Source organism: Protopterus annectens, chromosome 11.part0, assembly GCF_019279795.1.
Source record: "Protopterus annectens isolate FY-2018-M chromosome 11.part0, PAN1.0, whole genome shotgun sequence".
Taxonomy (NCBI): domain Eukaryota; kingdom Metazoa; phylum Chordata; order Ceratodontiformes; family Protopteridae; genus Protopterus; species Protopterus annectens.
In genome coordinates, this window is record NC_056745.1 from 1236785486 (window position 1) to 1236803372 (window position 17887).

A 17887-nucleotide genomic window follows, 5' to 3' on the forward strand; every position below is an offset into this window, starting at 1 on the left:
CTAAACAGCAGAAGCATTGCTTAGCCAGTGTAAAATAGTAGCTTAACCGATCTCTCACTCTCACTCATACAGGCAAACACTTTCAAACACTAACACATAACACAGACTTTTATTTTATTTTACACTCACTAACCAGCAAAAGCAGTGTTTAATGAGCCTTTATATAATGTCGGCCATTCCGTTTTCTCAGTCCGCTCTACATGGCAGCTTGATATGCTGCTGTGAAGCAGCGGACATGTTTTTCAGCTGACAATACTTGTACATTAATACCCTGCTGGAAAATGTTCATTCTCCATTCAGGGTACTAATATCCAGTAAGCCCATTCTCTAAACATACTTAGAGAATGGGCTTACTGTACAACAGTACCTTGATTGGAGAACAAGCATTCTCCAGCAGGATATTAATGTACAGGTAATGCCCGCTGAAAAACATGTCCGCTGCTTCACGGCAGCATATCAAGCCACAGTGGAGCTTGGACTGAGAAAAAGGAACAGACATTTTATGCTTGCTAAATAGCTCTTCTGCTGTTTAGCGAGTGTAAAATAAAATAAAAGTAAAATAAAAAAAACTGTTTATATGTGTTTGTGTGTGAAAGAGTATGCATGTGTGAGTATGAAAGAGTGATCGGTTGAGCTACTACTTTATGCTTGCTAAGCAGCACTTTTAAATAAACTAAAAGTGTGTGTATGTGTTAGTGTGTGAAAGTATATGCCTGTATGAGTGTGAATGAGAGATCAATTAAGCTACTATTTTACACTGGCTAATCTACGCTTCTGCTGTTTAGTGAGTGTAAAATAAAAAGCATATATGTGTGTGTGTGTGTGTGTGTGTGTGTGTGTGTGTGTGTGTGTGTGTGTGTGTGTGTGTGTGTGTGTGTGTGTGGGTGAGTGTGTGAGATGACTACCAGAAGCAGAAGTGAAGAGGTTTACAAACTTCTGCACTTTTCAGCTGAAGAAATCTTTGAGGAACAAAGCCTCTACAGCAGAAAGTTAATTATTTTTCATACAAAATCACAAAGCTGCTAACAAAGCTGCTAAAGTAAAGGGTTTAAATTAGCATGAATTTTCTGAAGAAAAAAATTCTGAAGCTCAAATGTATGTCATTATTTAGTAATTTCAATCTGCAGTGACTGCCAACCAAACAATTTAGGAATAAAGGACCAAAAATAAAGAAAATAACCTGGTTATTTTTAAATGCTACATTTTGGCTGTAAAAATGCTTCCTCCAACACCATTAACATATGCTATAGCAAGCTTGAAACATTAGGCGGAGGAGCTATTTTACTTCAAAAATACAATTAAAAAATAGTAATAAAAATATATATAAGTAAGTAAAACACAACAATTTTAAAGTGAGCCAGTTCTCTAAGTGCAATAATGACATCCAGGGTGTGTTTTAATGTGTAATTAATGCCCTTCCATGGGTATAGAGGCCCTCCACCTGTGGTGTTGAGCTTCATAACACCTCTGGATGGGCATTAATTACACATTAACACACACCCTGGAGGGCATTATTGCTTACTTACTGTATCCCCACACACTCTTGGTGACAAAACAAACACCAAAGAAACATAAAAGTATACCCATACCCCATTTTCAGAATTCAAACTCCAGCTCCAAAAATCAAAATGCATAACTGAACACAACAAAAACTTAAGCAAAAAGAGTGATATTGACTGCTGACCTCAGTGTTTCTGGCTTTATAATAGTGTAATCATCCGAAGGCATCTAAATAAGTTACATGCTTCCTAATTCTAATGTGTTATCCTAATCAACAGATTTGGGTTCTGACCTTGCAAACTCATAATAGAAAATATTGGATATAGATATGAGCAGCATGTCAGGATAGATTTTATAGACAGTGCTATAATATGTAATGCATGAATAATCAGATTCCTTTTTTAACTGTTATGACTTTAACACGTTGGATTGTTAATGTTGCTGCTGCACTGCTCCTTATCAGTCACTACAATAACATAGCCTTTAATGGCATATTCTACTGTGCCCCAGTCAATCACATTGCCAGGGATGCTGAGAGTACCATATGTAGCAGCACGGATTTGTTGAGGAGTCAAAACATAATCCCATAGATTTACATTGTTCAATTCCCCAACAAACGATTGGTCAGCTTGAAAACCACCTTCAAGGCTGTCTTGTTCCTGGCCCAATATAATTACACCTCCAGACTTTATGGTGTACCCTTTTGCTAAACCTTTCCGTACTAACCGCTCTCCATTTATCCTGAGCTCCAATAGTCCTGTTCTTGAATCCCATGTGACGCAAAAATGGTTCCAAGTTGATCTGAGATTAGTGACTCTGAAAAGAACATTATTGTTGGCTATATTAAATTCATACTGGTCCTTAGCTGTTGCAAAAAGCAGCAACTCATTGTCTTTAGAAGATGTTGCATAGGAAAAAAGAGAGTATGGTCTGTCAAGATCAGTAAAAGCTCTGATGCAGAGTGTAAAAGCAGTTAAACTCATCTCTTTCACTGGTGTCAGTTTCACATAGTCAGTTGAAGACTGCTGAGGAAAAACCAAATCATAATATGGGGAACCTGAAAAAATCAAAAATAGATTTTAAGTTTTTGAAGACAATAGGCATAACACATAGAATTAAATATATTATTTTAAAACCTGATTACAGTACAAGAACAACAAACCAGAAATGTTTGCTTTAAGCAGACACCCAAGAGCACTGATACTGACTCAGCTGATCAGAGCCAAACAGCAAGTAATTAAGACCCTTAATAGCCATTTGCAGGCTTGTTGCACAACTTGCAAGATGCATTTCTTGTTCATTACTTATTCTATACATTTATCACCAGTCCGAAATAGAAAACAGCATCTTTATCACAAGAAGGTAGAGAAAAGGAGATGAAGCAAACTACATACCTGTCAACTATAATGGAGAATAACAATCTTATTTTTTTTAAAAACAGCCAGATGATACTTTTACATTTAGCTGAGTACCAAACAGCATGAATTCAGGCATGAACATCATGTCATAATACTCTTATTTTTTAAAAATAGCCAGATGATAATTTTACATTTAGCTGAGTAACAAACAGCATGAATTCAGACATGAACATCATGTCATAATACTCTTATTTTTTTCTTCTAGCGGTTCAAAGCAGTAAGCATGCAGTAAACAAGACATGATCTGTGGTTTGTATAAATCATAGGAAGGCATTTAATGCAATCTAGCCTATCAGTTGGATGATGTATGGGTCTCAAGGTGATGCCCTACATAACAGAATATGTGGCTGGTTGAGATACTCATAGAAAATAGAAAGCCGTGTAAAGAAGAAGGTGGTGTTGTCTGCGAACTACAATATAACATTTCATGATTCCCTTGAGTCTCATTATAAAATAAAAATGCTCTGAAGAAAGAAGAATATTTATTTAAGCATAACCAATGCCCAGCAGCAGAAACTGTTTACTTTTCATTTCTTAACTGGGTAAGTGAACTGGTCTGTGGATCATTTTCATCTGCGACCCAGGGCAAAATGCATAAATAACAAAAACAGCAAACGCATTCAAACACAAATATATTTGCATTGCAACCTGATTTACAACACTCTTACTTTAAGAATAAATGGTTACAAAAGAATTCAGAAAGTTAGACTAGTATTTATGTACTCAAAAGAAAAAAGGCTAAACAAAAGCCCCCTGTATAGAAAAAAATGCTGTTCCTTTGTTAAAATCTGTAGCAAACCAATTGTTACATTTGCAGTAAGTACATTATTACATCTTTTAGCATACATGAAGTGCTAAAGTCATTCATCCTGATCACGACTGCACTATCGGCATTCATTTCACAATTTTTTTATGTTTATTTTTTCTTTTAATATTGGGTGCACTGAGGTTATTGTTTGGCACATGCGTACTAGCCTGTTGACATCTGTGTTGAAGTTTCATGGTCGACATTTTGAATGTCAACATTTGGATCTGTCAATTAAACTCAGTAATCCAATATACATTTATATAGATTTATCTATCAATATATGTATATATATATATATATATATATATATATATATATATATATATATATAAAACATGGAAAAACAATGAAAAGACATTTGTTAAATTTGGAATAATAGTCAGATGCAGAGGGTCATTCTGTACTAGAGCTACGTAGACTTCTTTATCAAAAATAAGCAGTGTATGGGTAGTCTTTTACTCATGTTGAATTTCACCGAGTGGCATTTTATCCAACCCAGCCAAGAAACATGCCATCTGGTGAAAGTGAATTGGGCTGATTATAATTTATTGGGGTGCAAGCAGTTAAGGAGCTCTCCTGTATCAAGGGTAATCCTTTAGTCTTTTTTTTTTTTAATCAGATGTAATTTTGCTTAGTACTATTTGATGAAATACTACTTAGACAAATATACCACAGGAAAATGGAACTTATTTTTCCCTTGAGTAGGGATGCTTACAAGAAAAAGAAATGCCCCTGTTTATTTACATAAAGTGAGAGTATTAGTGCTATTTACAAGACTTTTCTTTGCCTTCTTTAATGCAGTTTGCCTAATGTATTGGCTGAATTGTAGCCCCATTATGCATGCCATTAACATACAAAGCAGCAGGGAGATTGTTATGCCTTTGCTACTCCCCCTGCACTGCTAGAAAGTGCTACAAATACAGCAGGCAGCATTAGCTAATAAGCGTTTGCACCACAATATCTCTTTAACTGAAATATGGTTCAGGTTTCTGCACATTTTCCTTTTACAGCAAATTGTGTTTTAGTATGCTAAGAACCAAATGCTTTACTTTTCTGAAACCATACAGTTAGCCCTTCATTTACGAACACATCACAGTGCTGGAAAGCACTGTAAGTATATTAGGAGTATTTGCAAGAAATCTTCACAGCGCAGCTTAAATTTCAGACATAAATGTCATGCTAAGTGTAACTTTTTCTAGTGAGATAGACTTATTTCTGCTTGAAGGCTGACTATTATACTTTGGAAAAAAAAACAAAGACTTTCAGTTGTAAGGTCTATAAAAACGATAAAATATCTATGAATTTAGGCATCATATAATCTGTTCTGCTGCCACGTTTCATCTGACGTATAGTGACCTGTGAACAACTGACATGATCTGCAGAGTTTATTAAACAAGAAAAGAAATGAAGTCGATTGGCAGGCTTTTATTTCATCATCATCTCTCACTCACAAACACACACACACACACATGCACACATGTACATGCATGCACTATGGATAGTGTAGAGTTACCAATCTACCTACCATGTTGTTCGATATAGGTGGAAACCAGATTACCCAGAGAAAACCCGGACACATGCTCTTCTATGCTGCTAGTGGATGGCAAGCCCAATGCTTCTTTGAAATTATAAATGCTAACTACCTTGTACAAATAGTTAACCATTCTACAATGAGACCCAATACCCTTGATCTTGGCTTTGCAAATATGGACACTTCTTGCACATCTCTATGTGCATCATCCTTCCCTGTTGAATCAGACCATAAATTGGTGTCCTTTTTCCTCAAAACTGGTTGTACTTTACCTGCACATACCTATTTCTTTAGGGACATATCAAAAACTAACCTTTTTCAATCACTTGCTGACCTAAAATTCTCCCCTAATCCTCCTCTGATTGAGCCCATCACTAAAGTTGCTGCTTGTGTCTCCGACTTCTACTCCTATTTACATAGTTGTATTGATAAGGTAGTCTCTACATGTACAGATGTAATACAGATTTAAAAAATAAACCCCTATGGTACATATCTATAAAAATAAATTATATAACAGCAGAAAAAAGTCCTTAATGCTTATCAGAAGACTCATTCTACCTACATAACAGGTTGACTGATCACCTTAATCTAAGCCTCTCCACTGGTTACATTCCAGAAGCCTAGAAAACAGACATCGTAATGCCATTTCACAAAGGTGGCCCATCTACAGACCCTTGCAATTAAAGACCCTTTAGCTTCTCTAGCCTTATGTGTAAAACTGTGGGTTGTATTATCTCAGAATGTATTGATAAAGACATTGAAAATCTCTTAACACTGGACCCTCATCAATTAGGCTTTGACAAAGGATGGTCATGTGTGTCTTTAATCTCATTAATTTCTTTGAAAAAGATACTGGTTATACAGTGCATATAGCATATCTGGACCTGACCAAGGTCTTTAACTTCATTCCTCATGTAGTTAATATTGACAAATATGTAAATCTGAATAATAAATTCTTAATGCTGTACAGAGGTGTCACTTCAGAAAACAAAAAAGTTACCTACCAGAGGTGCACCTCAGGCCTCAGTAGTGTTTGACCATCTCATATCTGACATCTGTTTGTTTTTCCTATTCTATGGCTCTCTGACTCTGCAAATGATTGTAAATTGCTTCAACATAGACCATACTGTTGAGTGGTGCAAGGACTATGATCTCAAATTAAATGTGAAAAATGTAATTTTGGTATACAAAACATTTTCCCATATTATATAGGATACACACATCTCCAGCTAGACACATCTAGGCATTCTTGTTGATAATTCCTTATCTTTTGAACATCATATCTCAGCAGTAGTTTAGAATGTCTTGTAACTCATTTACTTTCCAAAGACATCTCCCATACATCTCAAATGCCAAGAATTTCGCAGAATGTCCACTTTTTGCACCATATTTTTGGCTATTCCTCATACAAATTATGGCTTTCTGGAAAATCATTGAGAAATAAAGCCACTAAATAATGACAGGCATTTGAGTTTCAGACTTCATATCCAGAACACGCATGCTAATGCAAAGCCTGTTACTCTAGCCACTTTCTTTTTAAGAGCAATATCTAAAATATTTCCCTGCTTTTAGTCATTTGTCCTCCCAGTTTTTGACTTTGTCTAGAATTCTTACACTAAGAAGTTTAAAGGTATGCTTGTAGATTCAAAGAAGTCGTAATTCCCATTTAGTCATATTTTATCAGACCCAGTGTTGAGTATAATGTCCTTTTTGGCACATATTTGTCTAAACACATCAACAGACTTGAAAGACCTGAAGAGATTCCAAGCTAAAAAGAGAAGTGGCCTCAGTGGTTTTAGTTATCTAGACAGAATGGCAGCCAGTTTTCTCTCTGTACTCTGTTTTATATAGACTCTTCCATGGGGATATTTGTGTAGCCCTTTGATCCTATAAAGATCCAAACCTTTATTAACCTGCTGTTCCTACACAGAACAAATGAAGCCTCAATTATTTGATTAAAGGAACTAAATGTTCATCAACAAATAAATAAGATATATTGTTGTGATAGGTTCATAACCCAATGTATCTCCCACCTCTGAAACAAACTTCCACTACATGTTAGGTAATATATCACCCTTACCACCTTCAACATAAATATAGATAATGGGATGAGTAGCCTCAAATTCTTCCCTGGTCTATCTTGTGTTGCCCTTCTTGAGGTTGTATGGAACTTTTGAATAGTCTTGTAATGGTCTGCAAACTAATTGCCTAGTACTTACCAATGAACCAAAAAACATGAACATAAGGAGGACATGCACAGAAGGCACACTACCGAAGAATCAAACCAAAAATATATTGCTATAAGGCAATGATGCTGCTCATTTCAATGCTGTGTCACTGTTCTGGTTTAGCATAATCTAAATCAGAGGATCTTGAACTGTGTCACAATAAGCCTTCCTCAAAACAACAGAAACAATCTTCAGCCTCATTTATATGCCAGAAAAGTACCTTGAGCTTCAGCATCATCATACAAAAAATATGCTGCATTAATCATTTACAAGGCAAACCTTACCCATTCAACAAGTTTAAGTGCATGCATTGCAAACATAAAAACATGCACGTTCCCCCCACACATATATATGTGCGAGCACCTGTGCCTGCCATAAAGAAAATGGTCACGCACATTGTCACAGTATTGATGCAGTGTATAATATTCATGCTGCAATCCTTTTACCTTCTCTATTATGCATTGTATTTGTGCTTGCTGCCTTGACATAAAAACATATTGTAAATATCATGCTATTTTTTAACAAATATGGTGTTGCCGAACATTTTTGTTCTGGAAAATGTAAAGTGTGACAATGTGAGGTAGTGCCAGCTACACCAGAGAGAATAGGACAGTGCATGTGTAACATATGCCACCACAGCTAGCTGGAGTTTTGAAAAGAAATGTATGTCATATGTATATCAAACTGAGTTGTACAGATGCTTGTGTTGAAGATGTATTTATAAAGTTGTTTGTGTTAAAAATGTGCCAACAGTGGGTCCTGCTGAACAGAAAAGAAATATACCTGTATGTCAGACTGTATTGTAATTGTTGAAATGAACATATTGCAACAGAGGATACTGGAAGAGAAGAGGTTAATCTCGGTCCAGCTAACTTTGGAAAATAGTCTGAAATTAAATTATCTGGTTTAGACCATAATGATTGTATCTTACAGTTCTGACTACAGTCAGAGACACAATGTCTGTGAGAAGCCAGCTTAGTAGCTCTGTAGGAAGAGTGGAAGTGTTAAAATGGTCTTATAGCTTCCAGATGCTGTAACACATCTTAGCAAATATGCTGTAACACATCTTAGCAAATCTCTGTGTGTGTGCCTTGTGATACATATGTCCTAGATTCTGGAGCAGATTCTAGTTGTGGTGTAGTGTGGGAACCAGATTCAGATGACCAGATGAGATGTCATTTTATAGCCAGCACTGAAATGGTATTTAGATATGAGTGAGAGTTGTCACTCATCACTCAGCACTCTGCTATTGGAACTGACAAGACCACTCCCCCACATCATCTTGCTTTGCTGTAGTAAGAAACTGAACTAGGCAACAGTGATTCTTTAATCAGTCAGGAAAATATAGTGAGATTAGTTAGATATTGTTGTTCTGTATCTGTCCGAATCTATTGATCTGTGTCAATTTTATTTGCAGTGATTGAAACTCAGGTGTTTATTGTAAGTAGATATTCAGTATTTTCACCCACAGTAGGGATAGCTACCCAGTGGTATAAACCTTGGCTCAAGATGATTGTCACCACTAAACTGATATCCCAACCCCATGTGCAAAATGTGAAAAAGAGTTGAGGATGGATTGATGGATTCAATATTTTCATGTTCTTTTATTATTTATTATTATTAAATATATTTAAACTTTTGATCGTGGTTAGTCTTTCTAGAGAATACTTTAACTTTTGAGAGCGCTTATATTTACTTGGTGACACTGTCATCACAACTGAAAGTCTTGCTGCATTGGTCAAACACTACCATTTGTATTAGTAATTGGCTATCCTGCTAAGAGCCTTAGACTAGCAGTCTGGTGGCAGTGGAACTACCTTATAACCTGGCATAGCTAGTAAATCTGTGCCAGCCTTCCCCAGGGTGAGTGTGTGTGTGTGTGTGTGTGTGTGTGTGTGTGTGTGTGTGTGTGTGTGAGTGTGTGTGTGTTTGTGTGTGTGTGTGTGTGAAAATCAAATATTGCAACAGGGACATAGAGCACTGTTTTTTGCAGAGAGAGAGGTAAAGTTTATTTGGGGCCTGGAGAAAAAAGTCCAGCCTCAGGACTGGGTGTGCTTCCTGTGTGCTGTTAATGAAAATCATTCTTAGTGCAGAGAGCTGCATTTGAAAATACTGTGTGTATGTATTTTTGTTCCAAGTCAATGTCCCTCACTGGTGTCTGTGGTGAGGATTGAGGCTTCTTGATTACCAGACCAGAATAGGGATGTCACATAAAGCACAAAACATTTGCTATTGCATACTGTAAACCCACTATTAAATGAAGATGTCACTGCCCAATTCTCTGCATGCATGCATTCAAAGTATTGTTTGTAAATCTGTAGCTGTCTTTCTTGTTCTTCATTATAAATATTTGTCAACTGGAAATATTTGTTGCAAATTTGAGTTTTACTGTCTTTTTCTATCTGGACTGCAAATAGTCTGTTTTTCTAACTACTGTGATATATCTGAATAATTGATGCACTAAACTGTTACTCTTATGGGCCAAGGTCATGTCTGTAAAGGGTCTGATGACCAACTCACTTATCAAATGGCAATGAGTATATATATGCTGATAGTTTTCAATACAAATTTGCAGTTAATTGCATTTATTTATTTATACTTTCTATAGCCTGATCCAAAAGAAAAAAAAAAGTGAATAGATTTTTCATATTTGCTTGCCCCCCCCCCCCCAAAAAAAAAAAAAAAAACATGCCTGAGCCTCCTGGACATCCTCAAGGAGACTGGGAGAAATGTTGACCTAACTCACATGAAAAGAAAAACAGCCAAAAGTGATAATTGCATCTGACATAGGTCTTTTTGGGAAATGTGCAGAATCAGGCCTACTGCAACAGCTGCTCTCCTCTTCCACCTTAGGAAAATGTAGTGTAAACAATAGTCTATCATTCGGGTTATAGTATGAAAACATATAATGCAATAAGTACAATAAGCAAATTCAGAAATCAAATATTTTATGTAAAATATGCCACTACAAAGCAAAAATACAGTAAACACGAGAATCATGTTCCATATGTAAGATGACATCTGAAATGGTATACTAGGTAAATAGAAATGCATGAGAAAATAGTGTAACTTCTAGCACAAAAGCAATGAGTTTCATTAAAATAGACAGTCAAGCAGCCCTTTACTAAATTTTTTTTAATAAGGTAATAAATGTGTGAAACTTAATTACTAGCCCTGTTTAATAAGTTCTTACTATTTAGTTATGTGTTACATTATATTTTAATAGTACTAAAAATTTAATAAGGTAATAAAGGGCAGAAAGTGAAAACTATATCTCACCCTTAAGTTGTTGAGGGATTGTGTCACAGTACTGTAAAATATGACTCTTTAGCAGTTTCAGAACTGTCCATATTCAGTGCACTCACTAATTACAAAAGTCAAAAGTTCCAAGTAAACATTTCATTCTTACGTTACTATATGGCCAGTCCAGTAAAGTTCTCAGAAGGCAGCGTAAGTCATGGAACTCAAAAGTTGCATCAAGCACCTTTGACATCGTACATTTTGTAACAGTTGGGGTGTGCAGGTTTCCAGAGATACCATTTTAGGCAATGGTATTTTCAGTTAAACCAGTTAGTTCTCAAACAGCTTCTGTTTCTCAGGTCCAGCATTAACACATTTTGGTCTGTCTCATGTATGATGAATTTTTGCCTTGCATTTTTTTTCTTAAATATGGCCTAGTGTAGTATTATTTTTAGTTTAAAATCATGTTTTTTATTTAGTCTTATTGCAGTATTAGTTTTACTTTAAATACTTTTGGAGTTTTGAAAGTTTTAAAGATAAGTTAGAGACCAAAAACCTTGTTTCTGCTTCCATTGTGCTAATGACAGGAATTGAGACAGCATTTTCGTAAATAAAGCTTACACAAGATGACTCAGAGAAATAATTGTGCCATTGTCAGTGGTGCAACAGGTACCACACTTGCTTTTGGTTCAGAAGACTGTGGGTTCTATTTCCACACCAGGTAGCTTGATTGTTGATGGTGCAACATAATGGGGTGCTGTACTCCTGAGTATGTCATACTTCAGATGAGGTGTTAAACCAATATCCCATCTGATTGAGTTGCTGGCAGCTCAGGTGGATATAAAAAATCCTATGGCACCTATTGAAAAGAGCATGGGGATTTCCCTGATGCCCTGGCCAAATTTCCCCTAGTAGTATAAAGGCGTTGCCGCCTCACAGTTAAAACATTGCCCTGTTCGATTCTCAGCTAGAGTGTCTTCTCTGTGGAGACATGCGTGAATGGGCGTACCTTCGTTGAAGGTTGTGCATCAGGGCTGGCAACTCGGCACGTAAAAATCTACTGCCAATCATTAGCGGACCGGAGTTCCGCTGTGGTGACCACTAACTGGGAAAAGCCAAAAGACACAACAACAGTATAAATGTTACCTTGGGCCTCCTATGAAAAGAAGCTACTACCCTGCGGGAAACAAAGATGAAATGAAAAAGTAATACACTGATTTATCCAATTGCAGAGTACAATGCAGTTCTTTGTACTTATGTAACAAACAGCTTGAAAAATCTGAACAGATTCTCACAAAGAATATAGTTGGCTGATAAAGTCTAAGATATGCAGACCAATTAAGGGAGATTTGACTCTACTCAATGTCATACAAGCTCTTAACAGGTGATCTGTGTCTAGCATCTATAACACTGTTGTATCTGCTTCTTTTTGAAACACTGTGTCAGACAAATATGGCTAGTGGGACTAGAATAGGGTCAGGAAATTTGTCATTGAAGCTTAGTGTGGGAAAAGAGGGATCAGTTTGTGACATATAACGCCAAGTTATTGAACAAGCTACCACTTCTGGTTAAGCAATACATTATCTCTGTTTTAAGAAATCACTACATAATTTTATAGAGAATAATACAGGCATGGGGTGATGCCAGTCCATCTTGTAGAAGATAAAAATCTGTAAGCTTGAAATTTAAATCTATGAAATAATCCATGCAACAGGCAGGAAAAAAACTGCTATAGCAATAGGAAAAATAAAGGCAAATAACTGGATATTCAGCAAGCATGAATAACAACTTGCAATGAAGAACTAGGATCTAAAACTGATGTTGATTAACTAGAAAGAAGCTAGTTAAGGAACCAATACTGAAAATGGCTTACATGAGGTATATTTCATATGTGTAACTGTTGCTCAAAGTATATAATAAGTACTTGTGTGGTTGCCAATGCAGTCAAACATTCAACAATCTAAAGTGACTTTCCTCCTAAACAACAAGTCATATTAATGACAGGCTGCGGAAACCAACTATGTGAAATTGTGTGAACATGCAAATAATTTAAAGGTGATAAAAGTCGTTATTGTCATCAAGCACTTTTCCTCATTTTTTACATATAGGTCGGGGTATCACATCAACATTAGTCAATGTAATCAAATCAGCTAGAGTCAAAAGGCAGTCCAAAGTGACTTTTATATAGAAGTGCTTATATAGAGACTACAGTATGGCAGCATGGACTGAGCAGGGAATGGAATACAAGTGTATACAAACAAGGTAATTATCATGAAAGGAGATTTTTTCCCCTCAACATCTACTGAGCATCAAGCCATCACTGTAACCACCATCAGCTACTTTTTCTCCTTAAGGGCAAGAGCACAGCTGCAGTGTGGTCATCTTCTAGGTAGTCATTACATTTTTTAATGCCAACCAGTCCTCTGTATGTATCCATGAGTTCCCAAGGGGTTAGCATGCAGTGGGATCATGCAAGGGCTTCTCATCTGTTATAATGACTGATGTTATCCCTACAATGCCTCTCCCTAAAAGCATACCTGGTCTCCACTGGTAATTTTAGGCAGAGTGTATATCTTGAGTCACATTATCCCAGTCCTTTCAGGCTCTGCCTCTTCATTTTTCTCCATCTCCAGCTGGCTCCTCCATCTCCTAATTTGTTACTTGAACCCAGTTCATGTGGGTTATAGTGAATCATGCAAATGCATTTTATACAACAGCAAAAATAACAAGGAATTTAAACTTAAAGAGTAGTACTTTATTATATAGCTAGTGCCACTGCAAATGAAAAATATATTTTTTCAGAGTGGCTGAGTGCCATGGATGTCAAAGTACATGGGCTGTTGCATGCAAAGAACAATGCCTAATAGAGTGAATGAGTTTTATTGGAGAAATAATGCCTACCCAGGGGTGCTCAACACCATAGGTGAAGGACTTTTATTGCTTGCTCACCACTTGCTCCAGAAAAGGAACTTAATTCTGAAAGAATATTGTATTAAACCAGAAATAACCAGTTAGCATTTTTGTCCTTTCCAAACACTTTATCAGACTGATTTCACAATCCCCACAGTTCACTAAAATACTAAAATGTTAGTCACGTGACTCACGACATAATCCAATAAAGTAGTGTAATGAACATAATTAAATTTGCATTAAAAAAACACATTTATTGCTAGTGACTGCATTTAACCTAGACACTTGCATATGGGTTTAATTTAATCTGCCAAAATACTTCTCAGTCAGGCTTGTCTTTTCTTAGTATATCTTTAATTAATAGCAACATGGTCAATAACAAAAAAAATAAAATAACATTTAGCAAATACCACATAATGTATACTGTGTTTTATCAGAGCATTTAAAATATTTTTGTGTTTGATGGTATACATGTGTTTGTACATCCTGGATTTAAAATTTATTGTGGGTGTGCCCACATAAAATGTGTCACATTTTCAACAAACAGATGAGTAAGCCACAAAAATCAGAATTACATATGAAAAACATGGAGAACCATATATTTAAGAACTGAAAATCGGAACCTTCCAAATTATACCTGCATATGCTCAGTGGCGGCTGGTGACTTCAAATCAAGGGGCCTGCAGGAGACAGCTGAATGGGTGGGGCCAACTTGAAAGGGGTGGAGCTATGCTAAAAAATGCAAAAACTGTGACTTTAATTAAATATGCTGCCTTGGGTGCCAAACCATCATTATGAGAGTCCAAGCAAGACAATATGAAGTGTAGAAGAAAAAAACATTTCATTGCATTAGCTACATGACAGCTTACTTAATATCTAGATGGAAACAAAATGTTGTGAGGCATGAAAAAAGAAATTACTTTTTAAATACATTATTGGAATGCCAGTTAAAATCAAGTATAAAAAAACAAGCAGAACTCAAACCACTTCTCCTCACACTGCAGTTCTAATTATAATTTATATTCAGCTTTATAAAAGTACCAAGTAATATGCTGAAAGTAGCAATATCTGTGATGCCCCCACTTGTAAAAATGTTTTTTATCCAAAAAAGACCTGCTGCCTGACAACAACTTTAAACTTGTTTCATGGGAAAAACATGATCAAAGTAAAAAATGAACAACAAGCTCAAGATAAATTGCTTAAATGATTACTGCACAGGTTATGGACCACACATGATAGTTGGCATTTTGTTTAGTTTATGGGTAAAGACTGCAAAGATGACTGCAAGTCTCCAACAAATGTAATGAGCTTGTGAAAATACTGTAATCTTGTCCTTTATTGCAAATACTGTCATATGCATTTCAATACCTAAGACTTATACGCTATCTAGTTATGTAAATATTCTCTGCATGGCAACAACAAAAAGGCTTTCAGTGTTGGTAATTCTTTAACAGTATGCTTATTAGATCTTACTTGCATCTTATGGTCTCAGACAAGCCTACCTGATGGTCATTTAATCATTGTTACTTAAACACAGAGCAACATGCATTTTCTGAATAAGAAGAAGCTTCTTCTGAATAAGAATGGAAGACTGGCACCTCAGAGTTCCTTCCCACCCCAACTGGGGTACCCCAGGGATCCATTCTTGGCCCTATGCTCTTCAATATCTCCATTAATGATTTCCATGCAGCCATTCCTAACACTAAGATAGTACAATATGCAGATGACTCAACTTTAGTTTGCTCTGCATCAAACCTCCCTGAGCTCCAAACAAAAACTCAAACTGCCTTCTCAACTACTGAGAACTGGATGCTCCAAAATCACCTCTCTTTGAATGCCAACAAATCAAAAATCCTTCTATTCTCTCCCTCAAAATCTATCCACCTAGACAAAACCTCTTTCAAGATTACAAGCCTTGCCAACTCCGCTATAGAAGTTGTTCCTTTTGCTAAACTTCTTAGAGTTGCTATTAACGAACACCTAAAATTTGATACCCATATTCAGCTAAATATAAAGAAAACCCATCAGAAACTTGGCATGCTGTATAGAAACTCCCACTTCCACTCCCCCTCAACAAGACAGACCCTCGCCACTACCTTTTTACTACCTACACTAATGTATGGTGCTCCCCTACTAACCAACCTATCTTTCTCCATCTCTTCTAAACTAGAATCCTGTTACAATAAAATCTCAAAGTTTGTCACCACTTCCAAATACTCCACTCACTACTGTAAACCTCTCCACCAGCTGCAATGGCTAGAACTCTCAAACTACCTTGACTACCTCCAACTCGTCACCACTCACAAGCTTATTTTCAAACCAGCTATATGCCCAGCACTAACAAACACCTTAACATTATACACCCAAAACATAATTCTAAGATCTACCCACCAAAATCTAATCCTGCTAGTCAGCTTCTCCTATCCTTTTCTGTCACCAAAAAATGGAATTCACTCCCTCCATCTCTAAGAATTTCTGAGAACTCTGAATACTTCAAAACCCGGCTGCATTCTTACCTCCCCCAAAAATGGAAATGCAATTGCACTCCACCTACCTAACCTGCTTAATACATAAATACTTTATAACACACAAAGTTAGTTCTTTCTTACGCACTATTGATTAACCCTATGTACTTCATGCTAATGCTACCTCTATACCACTCTTAGAGGATTTAAACCTTTGTATAAATTTAACTCATGCTAATATTCATGCATAAAGAACTCATCCATGCTAATGTTACTTCTATATTATTCTCAGATGGTTTAAACCTCTGCATTAATTTAACCTTGTACTACTTTTCTCAACCACTATGCAAAGTGCTTTACATCCTTCTCCAAGCAACTGTTTAACGTCTGTTTAGTTTTTGCTATTTTGTATGTAAAATTTGCTTAGTTTATTTCTGTTTGCACTATGTATTGTACTTCATATTATGGAGCTTGTACTATGTATTATTAGAGCTTTTCTCCCTGAGTCTCCACTGAAAATAGGCTCTTTGAGCCCAGTGGACCTCCCCATCATCAAACTGGAACTAACTAACTAATTAACTAACTAACTAACTAACTAACTAACTAACTAACTAACTAACTAACTAACTAACTAACTAAAAGAAGCATAAATCAACAGTATAAAAATATGACAGAAAACCAGAACATTCTGCAAAATCAAGGACAGATGAAAAGCCATTGTAGTACTTGAGTCTACCCTGGATGGGGGGATACTCTGCACACTTACACTGCATAACTGCTCCTTGCCTTGGTTGGACACATCCAGAGTCACTATGTGGGGGAGTGGGGTGCAACAAGTATTTCACAATTTGAAATGTCTCTGGCTGACGGAGATTACGCTGACACATTTGTCATGCCTCTGAGCCTCAGACAAGAAATTTGGAAAAAGCCATAAACAGAAGTAGGACAAATACCCAAAAATAAGAACAATTTTTAAACATTGCTCTTAAAAACTTAGAAAGATAATAGAACAGTAGGGCTTGCATTAGTATAAATTTTCTGAAGGGTATGAAATCTGAAACTCAAATGTCTGTCATTATGTTTTAACTTCAGTCTTTAATGATTTGCCAATAAATTTTTCCAAAAAAACACAATTTTATGAAAAATGGACCCAGAATGTGATGCAAAAATATAAAACAGCCACACACAAGCCCTGTTTCAAGCCACACACACACACACACACACACACACACACACACACACACACACACACACACACACACACACACACAAAATAAAAAGCCCTGTTTCAAGCCAGACACACACACAAACACACACACACACAAAATAAAAAAAGTCCTGTTTCAAGCCACACACACACAAAATAAAAAAGCCCTCTTTCAAGCAACACACACACAAAATAAAAAAAGCCATGTTTCAAGCCACACACACTGTGGCTTCATTAAAATGATGAATCCATACCTCAGAGTCCATTTTTCAGCACTCTTCAGTCCCACAAAGTCCACTGCAGGTTTCACCCCTTCCTGTGGCTTCAGAGTTCAGTAAAAAAAGAAGCACCCTTAAGTCCCACGAAGCACCCTTCAGTCCCACAAAGTCTCAAGTGCAAGTTTCACCCCTTCCTGCAGCTTCGGAGTTCAGTAAAAAAAGCCCTTCAAGAGCAAAGTTCTTCCCCTTCTCGTGAGAGCTACCAGTCTGCAGCTGTTGCAGTCTGATCCCCTTCAAATCTATGTAGTTGTAAACTGCATAGACTTCTGGGATCTCTGTTGTCTGAATGCTGTCTGGCTAAT

General features: G+C 36.6%; 1 protein-coding gene across 1 annotated transcript in view; it reads right to left on the reverse strand.

Annotated features, from left to right (window-relative positions):
- Nucleotides 1–1559: 1559 nt before the first annotated feature.
- Nucleotides 1560–17887, reverse strand: part of LOC122815050 (mucosal pentraxin-like) — a 65995-nt gene continuing 49667 nt past the window's right edge. The window contains exon 4 of the mRNA XM_044087298.1: nt 1560–2557. Within this exon, the coding sequence (XP_043943233.1) occupies nt 1917–2557 (641 nt within the window). The 3' untranslated portion in view covers nt 1560–1916. The remainder of the gene's footprint in view (nt 2558–17887) is intronic.